This window comes from Anolis sagrei, chromosome 2 (assembly GCF_037176765.1).
Source record: "Anolis sagrei isolate rAnoSag1 chromosome 2, rAnoSag1.mat, whole genome shotgun sequence".
NCBI classification, from domain to species: Eukaryota; Metazoa; Chordata; class Lepidosauria; order Squamata; family Dactyloidae; genus Anolis; species Anolis sagrei.
Window position 1 is genome coordinate 137439542 of NC_090022.1, and position 15881 is coordinate 137455422.

At 43.8% G+C, this 15881-nt stretch overlaps 1 protein-coding gene across 6 annotated transcripts in view; it reads right to left on the minus strand.

Annotated features, from left to right (window-relative positions):
* Positions 1-15881, minus strand: part of NCKAP5L (NCK associated protein 5 like) — a 68465-nt gene that overhangs the window by 13455 nt on the left and 39129 nt on the right. For 3 of the 6 annotated variants that reach the window (XM_060764146.2, XM_067463883.1, XM_067463884.1), the window contains exons 2-7: positions 6736-6804; positions 4178-4282; positions 2982-3050; positions 2852-2890; positions 2264-2377; positions 833-946 (exon numbers count right to left, since the gene is read on the minus strand). In XM_060764146.2, the coding sequence (XP_060620129.2) occupies positions 833-946; positions 2264-2377; positions 2852-2890; positions 2982-3050; positions 4178-4279 (438 nt within the window). In that variant the 5' untranslated portion in view covers positions 4280-4282; positions 6736-6804. Of the gene's footprint in view, positions 1-832; positions 947-2263; positions 2378-2851; positions 2891-2981; positions 3051-4177; positions 4283-6735; positions 6805-11975; positions 12252-12287; positions 12497-13349; positions 13463-15881 lie in introns of those variants that run through there. The other 3 variants (XM_060764145.2, XM_060764147.2, XM_060764144.2) reach the window with 3 other exon arrangements.

The following is a 15881-nucleotide window of genomic DNA, read 5'->3' on the forward strand; positions in this document are numbered from 1 at the left end:
CCTTTCTAATATTAAGGAATAAAGGCATTAATAGGAAAGATACAAACTGGGAGAAGGTGTCAGAATACTTTAAAGAAAGAAACAAGAAGATCCTAACAAATTAACAAGACAAATACCACCGAAAATGAAACCCACGAAAAATGAGAGGGAGAAAGGAATAAATAAGAAATGGAAGAAGGAGAAAAAGGAGAAGAGGAAAAGAAAAGAAGAGACCCTTAAGATGATACCGGGAGGTCACAAATTTTATTCTTCTTAATTCCCTTCCCCCCCCCCCCTACTTTCCCCCCAACTCTTTCTCTCCCCCCCCCCCCCCGCTCCCTCTCTCCCTTTTTCCCTCCCATCCCTCCCCGCCCACCGTCCCGGACCCCTTTTAAGTTCCCCCCCTTTTTTTAACTGCTTGTGAAAAACTCAATAAAGATATTTAAAAAAAACAACATGAGGAACTGTATTAAGGGGTCACGGCTTTAGGAAGGTTGCGAAACACTGACCTATGATGATGAGATTTCTCTTTGTTTGCAGGGCTTGGGTGAACCAAGGAGTGCCCCAAACTCCCATGATTCAGCAAGAGATAGGGACTAGGGACTGGGACTAGGAAGCATCAGCTGCATCTACAGCATGCATACACAGCACTGAGTCGGTGCAGCAATGCAGGAATTAATAGGTCTGGGAACTTCTCCAAGAAACGTACACCTTCACTCTCTTAAACTGCTACAAATCATTATGCAATGGGGAAACATTCCAGACAGCTGGGTGCTACAAAATCAGTGCTAGATGCTCCATCCTTGTAGGTAATTCATGGAAGGGTGAATCAAGGCAGGCTTGCAGAACATACCTCTCTCTGCAAGATGCAGCGTCCCATTGGGAATGAAGGCGGGAGCTTGTCTACTGTGTCTGGTTGGGAGCCAGATGATGGAACTGAGAGTAAAGAAGCCTGATGGGCTGGGAGCTGAGGAGAAAATTCACACAATGAATGGCCTCAATGGAATTATATGTAGGAGCAAGATACATATAAGCAACACACTTCACATACAAACAGAGAAAGAAAGACAGTATCAGGAGGATGAGAATTATTCCAATCAAGTGCATTCTCAGATTTTTTGGGAGCATGTGAAAATCAAATAGCCACACAGATAGCTTTGCACAAACAGCTTCTCATACACTGATCAGAACATAGCTGAAGGTGCCAATTGTCTAATCCATAAATGAATACGGAAAGTATATTCATATACGTTCCCCACTGGTGGGGGTTGTGCCTGGGAATCAAGCTCCTGTGACACTGAGTGTCCACATGCATATATCAATACATCCATGTGCTTGTGAGATATAAAACAGGTGATGCTGAAGCACTGGATAACCAAGGTCTCAGCAGTAAATGAAACAGTGGTTATGTTGACGCTATGTATTTGCACAGGGCAAGACAAGTAGTTAAGGATAGCCCCGTGTGATCAGTCAGATAACGGATGGATTTACAATCAAAGAAAAGACACAAACTTCTACAATGAAAGACAAGCATCCCCAGTTATTACTTTCTTTTAACGTTCCAAATACTTTCCAGGTAATGTTTAACTTTATCATATGCAACTTGCATTATTTGTACTGCAAAAATGCATGAGGATGATGCATGAAAACTGCACCATCATGGAGAAAAAAAAGTTTGCATTGCACAGAAAGATTTGCAAGAAATCCTTAGTGGCTGCTGTTTTGAGGCAAAGGTACCTGGAAACCAGGGCAGGGAGGAGTGGGATTGCAATGCAAGGGCAGGAAGATCTACATAAGATGCTTGAAAAATTCCTTGCCATAACTGAGCTCCAAGATATCTTTCTTTAACTCTCTAACTCTATTTTTCTCATGAATGTGTGACCCTCCTGAAACCCCAGATGATGTTGAGCTGCTGAACTTGCTGACCGAAAGGTCAACGGTTCAAATCTGGGGAGCAGGGTGAGCTCCCACTTTTAGCCCCAGCCAACCTAGCAGTTCGAAAACACACAAATGTGAGTAGATCAATAGGTACCACTTCGGAGGGAAGGTAATGGCACTCCATGTAGAAATGCTGGCCACATGACCTTGAAGGTATCTATGGACAATGGCAGCTCTTCAGCTTAGAAAGGGAGATGAGCACCACCCTCCTGAGTCGGACACAACTAGACTTAATGTCAAGGGGAAACCTTTACCTTTACTTGATGCTGACTAGAGTGGATGGGAACTGCAACCCAATAACATGCGGAAAGGCATACATGTGGCACAAGAGTGTTAAGGGACCTACCTGGGAGAGAGGGCCAGAGGTCAGCTTCTGGTGGAAGAGGTCACTGAGGGCCTGGTTCTGCCTCTCGAGGTCAAAGACCCGCTTTTTCAGCTTGATGCATTCTTCACGAAGGTCCTGAGGAAAGGTTGAAGCATGAGCACCATTTTGCCCAGCATGACGGAGACAGACTGGCAGCTGCATCATCCCCTCACTCTTTCCCTTGGCAGAAAGCCAACTGTCAAATCCCAAACAGTGGCTTAAAGATAAGGGAGAATAAACCAGAAAGTAATGGAAGGGTATTTCTATCATGAAATGGCAACAGATGGCAGCTAACCAGGTGTACAAATAATCTGCCCAGGGATATATAATGCAGATGGGGTGAAAAATAGGGCAGCTAAATAGATTGATCCCCTGTATGTTTGTGAAGATGCAGGTCCCGTGTAGTTCTGTGGGTTTTTCCTTCTCGACGAGAGCGCATAGCTTCACAGTTTTATTTTCTATGTGATTCCATTACAAAGGATTGTTCTAAAGATTGAAATCAGGGAGATCTCAGTCAAAGACTTCTTTTTCTTTTCTGCACAGGGAACTGACAAAGAATAGAAAATTTACCTTTTGATTCAAAAGCGCTTGCACCACATGATTGGCTACCTGTGTAACAAATAAAAAATAGGCATAAGCAAAAAGGCTATGGCAGGAAAAGTGAAAAACTCTACCGGAAGAACATGTGGGAAGACAGTACCTCATCCAGGCAGCGTTCATAGGTCTCTCGCTGGTTCTCATTGGCTTGGGCTAAAGCTGAGTTCTCTGCCTGCAGATGTAGAGAAGAGTCAGGGTAACATGTGAGGAGAAAATGGGCCAGAAACCTGCATATCATCTCCCAGAGGCAAATAGGTAAAGAAAGAAAGGAAATCTCAAGAAAGATTTTGCACCACAACATTGCAAGTCAAATATTAAGCCTCTAACCCAGGCACTGGAAAACTCTGGCCCTCTGGGTGTTTTGGACTTCAACTCCCACAATTCCTAACAGTCTACCGGCTGTTAGGAATTGTGGGAGTTGAAGTCCAAAATACCTAGAGGGCAGAAGTTTGCCCATGCCTGCTCTATCCCAATGAGGGGCCAAAGAAAATGACTTCAGTGGCCAGGTAAGTCTTCAGAAACAAGAGGTGTGCAAATTCATTTATTCACTTGGTTTGTGGCTGGACCATGGGAAGACCAGAAGTCCATTACAAAGTGTCTGTGTAAAGGGCTCCCATGCAATCCAAACACATAGGCATGAGATACAATAGCTTCACACAGTGTGACTTGCTGTGGGCGGAGAGGGGTCCTCACACATTCTGCACACAGCTCTAGAATTTGACTCATCCAGCAGGGTGATATTTGAAGCTCTGGAAACCATTTAACCTGCCTCATAACAACAAGGAGCCATACAAGGTGGTTTAGGATCCCTTTTTAAGGCCTCTGGGCTTCTTGCCCCATCCTCAGCAAGAAAGTATCACTGACATCTCTTCTACAGCCAGTCTTAATCAGGAGTGGGTAACTTCCAGGAGCTGAATTAGGGATCACCCCCTCTTGCAAACCCTCCAAGGGCCACATCCTGCTAAAGAAGCTACAAGAGCAAAGTTCCAACAATTTGTAACAGTGAAGAGAATCCAGTGGCCTCCAAATGATGCTCCGCCAATGGTGGTGAATGCTGTGAGGGCTGAATGGAATTCCTAACTGCATTAACATAAGATACGCAGGGATCATATGTCTAGTGTGGAAGTGGAACAGCATTAAAAGCACCACCTTGTTACCCTGGGAACAGGATAACAAGGACAGCAAAAGAAGTTCCAGTAAGACTTCAATTTATTACTTTCATTAGTCCTTCAACTACATGTATTCTCTCTATGGGAAAGAAAGTGATGTTCCTTGAGCAGCCAAGAACAAAGCATGTACCTCCAGCTCACGGAGTCTCTGAAGAAGTTCCTGAGTTGTCATTGGCTCACCACCTCCTCCTTCTGGCTTCGTCTCACCCTGCAGCTTGGTTTCAGACATCATTTCCTTTGGACAAAAAGAACAGAACTGTCTTTCTTCAAGAAAAGAATACACTCCAACCCTGACAAAACAGGAGCATCTGAACCCACCCACTGGGAGCTCCCAATAATTTACAGAAAGGTTGTTCACTAATGACGGCAGAGTTGTGAGAGTCTTTCTGACAGAAGCATCAAACCTTTCAGTAACAGAGAACGGGCAAAAGTTCAACAAGCCCAGCTTGTTCCAACACAGCATCTCCCACATGGGAAAAGCTGCTTCTGTTGAGTTTGTACTCATCCCCACACCGTCACTAAAGACACCTGAGTCCCTCTGTTCAGCTACTAGAGTTGCAAAACAGAGGGGAAACCAATGCCAGATTATTTACTTATATTAATCAGATATTTGCGATATTTTTCCTTTAAGGCAGTGATTCAGGAACTAATATCCCCAAATAATGTTGGGCTACAGCTGTATTATATTTCTTTGTTCCATTTTGAATACTCCCACTGAATCAACTGTTAAATGGAAAGAAAACACACAACTATATTCTATTGATTCAACAAATCTACACTAGTTGAGATTAACCATGCCATTTAAAACATAGTCAACAACATCTAGAGAGCCATGCCTATGCCACAATATAACCAGACCTCTCTAACAATGTCTTTTATGTAAAGTTAAGTGAGAGTTGGACAAACTCTTTGCAATTGCTGTCCTCATGGGTCAGGACTGGAGAAAGCCATCTGTCCCACAATATGACCCATTTTGTGGTACTAAGAAAGACATTATGTCCATAACTCAGAGAGCACTCCAAAATTGGTAACCTGTTTCTTAAAGAGAGTTTTTTTAAAAAAAAATCCTTCTAGTTTACAGTTTTCTAGTCAAATTAAAAAAAAACACAACTAAGTTGAGCTAGTCCGATTTGGCAATGGTTACCTCTGTCATCACATTTAGATTACTGCTACATATTATATGTAGGGTAACCCTTGAAGAAAGTCGAGAAGTTTCAATTGGTGTAAAATACAATAACACTGGATGAACTGCATTGGTAATCAGGTGTTTTCCAGATTCACTTCAAGTTGTTGGTCTTAACCATTAGAGATCTAAAAAGCTTATGACCTTGCTATTTAAGGGAAGATCTCCCCATGGAACTGGCAAGCTATTAAAAGTGACAGGAGAGGAATTCTCTAGGATAGCATGACCTCTCGGAGACCTGGCTGTCAAGCACACAGAGAAGGTTTTGCTCATATGACTCCTAATGTATGAAAAGCATTTCCTTTGGAGATGGAATACAAGTACAAGATCTGTAACTCCTAAGACAGTCTGGCCTTACTGCTGGTAGGCACTGAGAGACGTAGGCCAAAATAGGGACTTTTCCAAGCTTTTTTTGGGGGGGGGGGGAATTGCTCTAAAACACATTACCTAGCATCTTTCCAGATGAAAGAATCTTGACTGGAAATAAATGTAAAGGACTTTTCTTGGAAACTTTGAAAAGTCTTTGAAGAGCATCAGAGAGGATAATACAGAGCTGGGTGGACTAACACTCTGACAATATGAAAACCAGTTTCACATATTTATATTCTCTGCATCACTCTAGAGATGGTTACCAGCCTCCAGTTGCTGCCAAATCCAAGTCCACTTCCAGTGTAGCTGTAAAACATTCACCTGGCCCCAGGTTCTGAACTAAACAGTTAAACTGATCACATCGATTTAAGGCTGCAATCCTGTAGGACACTCACTTACTTATGGGGCTGCACACATACACCTCCAACAAAGTTTTCAGCAGGCAAAGCCATCCCCACCCCCACCCCCTTGCTGGACAAGCATAGGCTACAAACAAGATTTCAGTCCAGAATCTAGGTTCGCTTTCTGAACCTCTCGGTCATAACAAACTTTTGTTGTTTGATCCCCAGAACCACTTTCTGGATCCAAATGCAAAGGAGTGTCTTAACAAAGAAATACAGGCATACGCTGTAATTAAAAAACCAACACTTCTGAATTTATCTCAGACTAGGAATTTGTTGCCAGCACTAAAATTCAATTGATAGGTCTTCCACACAAACTGTCATAATTGGTTGCATTGTATCCGCCCCTCCTCCATACACACCTTTTTAGTTTCCGCAAACTAAATGGTTTTTTTCTCGTCTAGTTCTGAGTTGTAACCCTGAATCTCAGTGCTTTGAAGATCAATGGCATATGCCACTGAAGAACTGGTGCATAAAGCAAAAGAAAGCAGTCAGAGAGATGAAGGTTTTCAACAGTGTGGAAAACATCAGATCAGAAACCAGGTTTTTTTTTTCTTTCTTTTCTTTTTTTTTTACACAAGCACTGTAGTGCTTTTGCACATCTCTCATTTATTGTAGTTCCTCAGGAGGGCTTCCGGGTAGAAAACATGGAAATGTTGTGGGGAAGTAGGCCTGCCTGAATTTTTCTGCCTCAAAAAAATGAAACATCCTTTTCTACATTAGTCTTTTCCATACCTGTTGCAATGACCTGGCAGTGATCACTATAGCTGGCCAAATCTCCACACCTTCTTTAGTTGTTTTCACCTGAAAAATAAACAAAGTCCAAGATTAGGACAGAGGTGCTCATTTTGAGCAAGTTTCAGTGTCGGAATGACACCCAGATTGGGACTGTCATTTTTAAAGAAGCATGCTGGGAACCCAGGAGGGGAAGTAAAAGGCCCCAAAAGCAAGTGGAGGGTATTTTTAGTGCAAGGGCCTCTCCAGTGTGTTCCTGTTTCTCTACAAAGTTCCCCTTGGTCACTCTCACCACACTCTCTGCAAACTGCTACACTGAAGTTTTGGAAGTGCAAAGAAATTTTTTTTCATGTATTATGGAATGGCAGATGGACCCAACCACCTTATTTTACGTCTTACCTTTCTCCCAATACTAGACCTCAAGACAGTTTACAGAAGTATGAAAAAGGTACACCCAAGGTGTTTAACATAGCACAAAGGGACAAATCATAATATCAAAATACTATTGAACTAAACAAACACCTATTTTGAAATGTATGGAGAAGACCACAGTGCCAATCCACAAAACTCCCTTCTTTGGCAACTGGATAAAAAAACGTTTTGCCACCAGAAGAAAAGCAACAGAAATGCTAGCCTAATTCCCAACCACCTCAAAAGGAGGTTTTTGTTTTTGGTTTTTTTTTTTGTCTCCAAGGAGACCACGTACACGGATTTGACTTTCAGTACCTCCACAGCCCATGGGGCAACCAGAAACCTCAGAAGTCCCTATCGTAGTCCCTTAAAAGGGTGAATTCAGGGAAATAAGGACAATTGGTGGCTAATAATCACAGATGACAATTGGCAGAGCTCCCAAGGTCAGAAACAAGAGTACTTGTTTCCAAAATGCTGAAAGCCACACAGAAATTATGGTCTCTCATGATGTTTGTATCATTTGCTTCTCAAGAGTATATTCTCAGCTAACTCTTAAAAGAGGCAGAATCCTAGACAGGGTGGATTTGACCATTTAAGTGCAACAAGCATTCGCTTATGACATCCTCACTGGAAGCCCTAAGATGGTCTCTATAGGCATGGAAAGGGAGGCAGTCTACAGATTTAGTCAACTGGCACCAGTGATATAAAATTATAGAATAGGGCTGGGGAACCTTAGGTGCTCCAGATGTTCTGGACACCACCTGCCCAAGTTCTACTGGCACACTAAGAGTAAGGAATTATGCGAACTGTAGTCCAAAAACATCTGTGCTGCCAAAGGCTCCATGATCCCAATATAAAGATTAGCTCATTTTTAGTTTAATGCAATACTAACTGTATTTGGAGCCCAGTCAGAGTGTCACAGCCCCATTATTGGTGACCCCTTTACTGGAAATGGTAAAGACTGAATACAACAACAACATATCCTGTTACCAAACACTGGCTGCACCAGAGTAGAGGCCACTGCTGCCCCCAACATAGGCCTTGCTTAACATCACAGGCGAAATGCCTGCATCTAATACACAGGAGATTTGTGATGGGAGTGGTAGTATTAGGTTAAAATCTTATTCTTCCTTCCTGCGACTCCAAGCAGCAAAATCTAGTCCAAATTTCTACATGGTCCAAAGTAATCCACTGAGCATTAGCTGAGTCAGAAGATGAATCCTGTTTTCCTGAGTCCAGCAAAAACAATTCTAGCAGCCAAAGCAACTAAGTGTACTGGACTTCCTCAGCTCTAAAGAAATGAAAACTACCTACACAGGAGACCTATTAAGATTGCCACAAAGCGAAAAAGAAAAACCAGAAATGTCTGAATTAGAGACAACAGCATGTTCACTCAGCATACTGAGACTTTGCAGTAACTAGGACAAAAGCTGGAGGTTGGGAGGAGGACTATACAAAATAAAATTTGAAATTAAGTTCATTAGTATAACACACAGTGTCTGGAATTTGCTAGTGCAGGTGTCGTCCCCCCCCCCTTTTCTTCTCCTTCACTACTTTTTTTGGGGGGTGGGGGGTGTTCAAGAAAACATCACCACCTCGATGAGAAACAGTAGATCTCATAAATGACACCACCCAATTATGAAAGGAATGAAGCATCTTTCGCTGTTGCCACTGAGAAAAGGGAGAAAGTCTGTCCCTTGGAAGAGATCAACTTGTGAGGTCTCACATCAATTCTTATAGAGAATGAAGGCAGTAAAGCTTGATGATTAGCACAAAGAATATGAAGAGAGGTTTTGATCAAGAGGACCCTGGTTCAAAATCATCACTCAGCCATGGAAACTCATTGAGCTACTGCAAGAAGGATAAAACAGAAATAGAAAAACAGAAGAAACTGAGAGCAATCTCAAGGTCCCAGGAGGAAGGGTGGGAAAGAAATGCAAGAAAAACAAACACACGAATAACCATTTCAGGAGAAATTTCTTTCTGAATGATGCTTCAGGCAAGGACAATGGTATGGCCAATAAAGGTGGGTTTGCTTGCAAAAGGTCAGGTTCATTTGTTAACAAAAATAGTGCTCAAAATTCATGTTAACAGAAGCCTAAGCATTTGAAGAATTCAAAGATCATATCTATTGCTATTTTGAGGTTAAGCAACTGAAAGTGAGGTGCCTGAAACACAACTTACAATTTTTTTTGTCGTGTCAGAAGCGACTTGAGAAACTGCAAGTTGCTTCTGGCATGAGAGAATTGGCTGTCTGCAAGGACACTTCCCAGGGAATGTCCAGATGTTTTTGATGTTTTACCATCCTTGTGGGAGGCTTCTATCATGTCCCCACATGAGGAGCTGGAGTGATAGAGGGAGCTTATCCACGCTCTCCACGGATTCGAACCTGCAACCTGTTAGTCTTTAGTCCTGCCGGCACAGGGGTTTAACCCACTGTGCCACAGGGGGCCCTGTCATTTGCAGGGTAAGAACTGGCAGATTTGATAATGTATTTCTGTATTGCCACTGCCTCCATTTCTGCCCTAGGTCACTTTTAACAGGGATTTCAATAACACCAGTGCTGTGGAAGGAAGTCACACTGGAGAGGTGTTTGGGTCTGGCCGTGTGCATATTCCCACACTCATTCACATTAGTGGAGGAGGAAGGCATGCATGTTCACTCACACAGGAGAGAGGAAATGGGGGTATATGTGTACATTTGCTCACTTGCATGAGTGGGCGGGAGGAAGGGTAGACCCTCCTTTCTCCCACTTCCCCTTCCTATCCCTTTCTTTACCTCCTGCCCACGCAGGAGTTTTAGAAATATTCCACTTTTGCAATGTTTTGCAGTATTTCTATTTTTGCAGGGATCCTCTGCCCCTAATCCTCGTGAAAGTGGCAGCCTGCTTGTAATTTTTAGTTTGACACAAGCCAAAGCGGAGGTCTCCTCTGGCCCTTTAAGAATTTGAGGAAGGGAAAAGGAGAACAACTGTGTCTAAGGAAGTTCTTTGGCAAACTGGTGCCCACAATATTTTACATTTTCCTTTTTCTCTTTCAACAACAGCACTTTCTGGATAACAAGCAAACCCAAGAAGACAGATTTCTAGTCTCTTTAGGTTTTTGAAACTCTTGAATGGATAGATTTGGGGATGAATTGGAGGAAATTACAATATTCTTTTTATTCTCTAGACTGGCCAAGTAAAGTCCTAAGAATGTAAGGATAGAGAGGAAGAAAGTATTCTTCACTTCTTCTACAGAATAAACCTTGCAGTTTGGGATTACTATATCTAGTGTACACTGCACTAGCCACCAATCCTACTCACCAGTCCAGGGATGAGAAAAGTTAAGACTATGGGCTCCAAGACATCATGTTTTAAAAACACCTTTGTTGTCATTTCTGGAGGCCTCCCAGAGAGTAGCTGTTTGATATTTCTAGTTTGGAGGGTTTTGGGGGGGGGGGGGGCGCTCATACAAGCTTGACCAACCCCACTCTAAAATATAAAAATAAAAACCGGAATGTTTATTAATTATGTTATGGAGGAGTATTGTTGACATTTTCCAGCCTAATGCAGCATAGGCAGGTGATAGAGGTGAAAATATGGTTCTCATATAATCACAAGGTTGGAAAGTACTGCAAGAGCTATCTACTCCAACCTCTGCCATGCATTATCAGCAGTATTTGCTGTAGCAACTCTGAAGTTTCTCTACTACTTCAAGAAATGTTGTGGTTTTTAAAAAAACAAAAAAAAACAAACCCCGGATGTTTTGGGATGTTTCATCACTAGGAACCCACAGAAAATAAAATTGCAGTGTAAGAGCCTATTAGGTAAAGTCAATCATGATAGAGGCTTATGCACAGAAGCCTACATCCCCTTTGTTTCCTTTCTACCATCTTCTAAGAAAATGGAAAAGTTTTCCATGACTCCTTGAAACTAGGGGAAAGGGGCTGGGGCAGACAGGAAAGATGTTCATAGCATATGTAAAATTCAAGATTCTATAACAATTCATATTATAGTACATATAAACAGATAATATATATGCATTACAGATATACACATGTATCATATTTTCCAACCTTAGACATAAATATTGTAAGTGCCAACTACAGTTTGAAATCTTATCAGACATATGATCAGCTTATATTCTTGACGACACCTATGACAGATTACATATGAATATAACATTTGTATGCAGTTCTCTGAAACAAGACTCGGGCCTTTGAAAAGAGACAGATCCAACAGGGTTAGGAAGGACCAGGAAGGAGAAATTCTAGTTTTCATTGCAGCTCCAGGAAGACAATGTAGTCTAACATGTACAACTGGCACAAACCCCAAAAAACATACATGGTAAGTAAAGCTGCCAGGTCTTTGATTGCTTGGCTATCAACTAAAAAGCATTTTTGCACCCAAACCATTATTTGTGTGATACATCTGTTATTACCCAATTATGAAGGAAAGAGATTCCTCACAGGCTCAGTCTACCTTAGGTCTTCATGTTGTCCAAACCCAACTCCCATTCATTTAAGAACCCAAATCAAAACTTAGTTCTTTTTAACACATGTCTGCATCGCTGGGGTTGCAGGTAACATTATGACTCAGAGGTGTGTTCTGGCACTTTAGGCATCTATTTGCTTAGATGATTACTTAATGCATTCCAGGACTAAGCCCTAAATTGGTTCCCATGAGGAGATCTGGCTCCAAAATAATCCGCAAGAAGCTTGAACATCTCGGGGAAGGCCTTCCAATTTTGAAAAAGGAACTGGAGCCCACGGTCCAGCCACTACAGCATGGAGGGTGAAGGTGGCATGAGAGAAAACCCCGAAGCCAGTGACAGCTTTGCAACACCCACCTCCCCTTGCATCTCCAGTTTCCTCGTGACGCACACACACAGTGGGTCTAATTAAACCTGGCAGTCGGGGATGTTTGGGTCAACGGTTGCTTTGAGATGCTCCAATAAGCAGCACGAAGGATTCTCCTGTGGAAAAAGCTGGCTCCCGCAGCCCCCAGAAGACAGGGTGCTCCCGATTTCCCCTTGCCAAGCTGACCCTCAGCCCAGACATAAGCTCCCTCCCAGAAGGCCTTGCAGATAAGAGACCCGCGTCTGCACATCCCTCCTTAGCATCGGTGCTGCATGCCAAGCAACACATTCCTGCGTACATACCAGCCGTGCCAAGGTCTAGCACGGTACTCCAGGCGAGACTGAAGCCAAGGGCGCTCAGCCGACTCAAACAGTGTGCTTGGGAGGACTACGTTTCCTTGGCCGCATTCCTGGTTTGCAAAAGGGGACGGCGGCGGCTGGGTAATGCCAACGTCTACATGGCTCAGCACAAAGAGACTAAACCCAGCTCCCAAGCTGCAGGGATTGCAGACATCTGGAGCATTGCTGGGGCTGAATCCCCTTAAAGGGAAACAGCTGCAGCCAGGAAAGGGGGGGGCACCTTAAAAGCAAAGGGACCTCAGACCATCCAATACCCCCCATTCTCCCAGACACCACACTTCTGATAACACCCTTCTTGATACACCCCAAAGTCATGGGGAGAGGGTATCAAATTAAACAGCATCCTATCAGAGCAAGCATTCTTTTATAGACCGCCCTCCAAATAAAACACTAGTTTAGCCAATGTTGTCTGGGGACACATGTTCCCCACACCGTCTCACCCACACATGCATTGCCCCCCTCATATTGATGCTTCAAACCATTCACACCCACTTTAAGCACCTTATCCAACACTATCTCATTCCCCTCTCCACCCCAACTCCATTTCTCTCTCTGATACACACACATATACACACACTTTCCCACAAAACCTATTAGGGCCTGAAATGGATCAGTCCCCTCCGCAACCTTGAAAATGAGGTTCAGAAGTGGGCTGCTTTGGGGGGCCGGCCTCCCCCTGAGCTCATTTGTCCTGACACTATAGTGACACTCATGCAGAGAGAGAGAGAGGCGTCTTCGTACTCCCCAGATGACTCCAAATGGCCTCCATTTTAAGATCCCCCTCCCCAACGCTGCTGTGGCTGCTGCCTCCCCTCACAAGCAGCCGTGCTCTGCCTCAGACAAGGCTCCAGGCATTTCCTCGTCCTCGCCCTTCTCCTTCCTTGGCTCTCCTCGCTACCCACTCCTCCAAGTCTCCCCTCGCTGGGCAGCCCTCCTTCTCCCCTCTCAACCCAGAGCAGCCCCCCCCCCACACACACACACACACACACACCCTTCCCCGCTTACCCTCCTCTGTGTCTCCTCCTTTTGAGCATCCTCCTGCCAGGCCCTAGGCCCACTCCACTACTACTGCTAATGCCTCTGCTGCTGCTGCTATTGTTGGGTTGCCTGCGAAAGGGAGGGAGGGAGGGAAGGAGGGAGAAGGCGGAGGCAGGCAGAGACCCAGCCCAGCAGACCCCAAACGCCACCCTCCTTCCCTCCCTCCCTCCCTCCTTCTGTCCTTCTTTCCTTCAGCTCTGCTACTTGGCCAGGGAGGACAAAAACATAACACAAAAAGGGAGGCAAGAGGAGGAGGTGCCATTCCTGTCAAGCCTGCCTGGCTGAGCTCAGGGAGCTCACCTCTCAGGGAAGATGATGATTACTGCTGAATCAATGCCCTTTGAGAGCACTTTAACTCCCTTGGCTCAGTGTTATGCCATTGCCCCCCGTGGTACAATGGGCTAAATCAGTGGTTCTCAACCTGTGGGTCCCCAGGTGTTTTGGCCTACAACTCCCGGAAATCCCAGCCAGTTTACCAGCTGTTAGGATTTCTGGGAGTTGAAGGCCAAAACATCTGGGGACACACAAGTTGAGAAACCCTTGTGTCAGCAGGACCGCTGACCAACAGATCAGCAGTTCAAATCTGGGGAGAGCGGGTTGAGCTCCCTCTGTCAGCTCCATGTCAGGAGCAACTTGGGAAACTGCAAGTCACTTCTGCTGTGAGAGAATTAGCTGTCTACAAGAACATTTCCCAGGGACACCCAGATGTTTGATATTTTACCATCCCTGTGGGAGGCTTCTCTCACATCCCTCCCCATGGGGAGCTAGAGCTGACAGAGGGATCTCAATCTGCTCTACCTGGATTCGAACCGCTGACCTGTCGGACAGCAGTCCTGCCGGCACAAGGGTTTACCCATTGCACCATCAAGGGCTCCAGCTCCCCATGTGGGGATGTGAGAGATGCCTCCCACAAGAATGGTAAAAAAACATCAAACATCTGGGCATCCCCTGGGCAACATCCTTGCAGACAGCCAATTTTCTCACACAAGAGGCAACTTGCACTTTCTCAAGTTGCTCCTGACACCAAAAAAAAGTGTTATAGTGTCCTGGGATTTGTAGTCTGATGCCATCTTTAGCTTTCTCTGCCAAAGATGGCTGGGGGCTTATAATTATTAATAGTAGTAGTATGTACATATGTATAGCCTGCCATGTGAATTAGAACCTCACACATATATACATAAAAATAGAATTAAACATAGAACTAAACATATAAAACACAGCACCTCCTGGCTTTCATCTTTAAAAGCCTGTCTGAAAAGAAGGGTCTTGGCCCACCACTAGCTCAGCCAACTACAACTCCCACAGCACTGAGCCACAGCAGTTAAAGTGGTGTCAAGCTGCCAGCTAGTGTTTTAATATTTGCTCTACATATTGTGTTCTCTCTGTCTGGTTTAACTATACCGTATCCTGCCATGAGGAGAGGCGGGTAACAAATAATAATTTACTGTTGTTGTTACCTCTATAGTGGACTCACCTTAATTCCTTCCCTCAAGATGGAGAAGCCCTGGCTACAGGGACTCCCTACATTCACTTGAAATGCAGACCAATGCTGGTAGTTGTGGTATTATTTTTAAAGTGTGTTTGCTTTATATGGTTATCCCCTGACCTGGTACCAAAAGGTGAAAGGCAAGCTATATACGTCAGTACATTCCTTTATCTCAGATTATGAGATAAAGGCCAAGGGGTATTTAACCCACATTTCTTCCCTTCACACCACCAAGGAAACAAATAATGGAAACGTCAACAGAAAAGCTATTTTGGTGCAGCCAGTCCTCTGTATCCATGGATTCAGCCATCCATAGCTTGATTTATCTTTTTAAATTCTAAACAGCAAATCTTTTTGCCATTTTATATAAGGGACAATTTTGCTACACCATTGTGTATAATGATCGAGCATCCACAAATTTTGATATCCATTGGTGTCCTGCAGCAAAACCTCAACAAATATCAAAGCATGTGGTACTCAAACAGTGAGGAGGAGCACAGAGGTCCTCCTCTTTATCGTTTAGAGTACTGTAGACAGAACATGTGATTTGTACTTAAGTGCATTTTGCACCAGAACTTTACTTCCATCTAATAGTGTTGGTATCCCATACTAAGCAGTTTCCCAGCAGGCACAGAAATTCTGGTTGCCATAAACATATGATTTTGAAGTTTCTTATTTATTTATTTATTTATTTATTTATTTATTTATTATTTATTACTTGCACTTATTAACCGCCGCTCTCAGCCCTAGGGCGACTCGTGGCGGTGTACAAAACATAGAAAAAACAACAATTTACAATGAGTCAAGACCACAACACAACATCTTACTAATACAGACATCTAATTAAACTAAAAATCCGCTTCGTCTTATTTTGGGGTCATAATCAATCTCATAGTCATAGTCCATTCCGGTCGTCTTTCCGATAACATAGCACTCAGTTGAAGGCCTTCTCGAAGAGCCATGTTTTCAGGCCCTTACGGAAGGCCATAAGGGAGGGCGCCTGTCTAATTTCA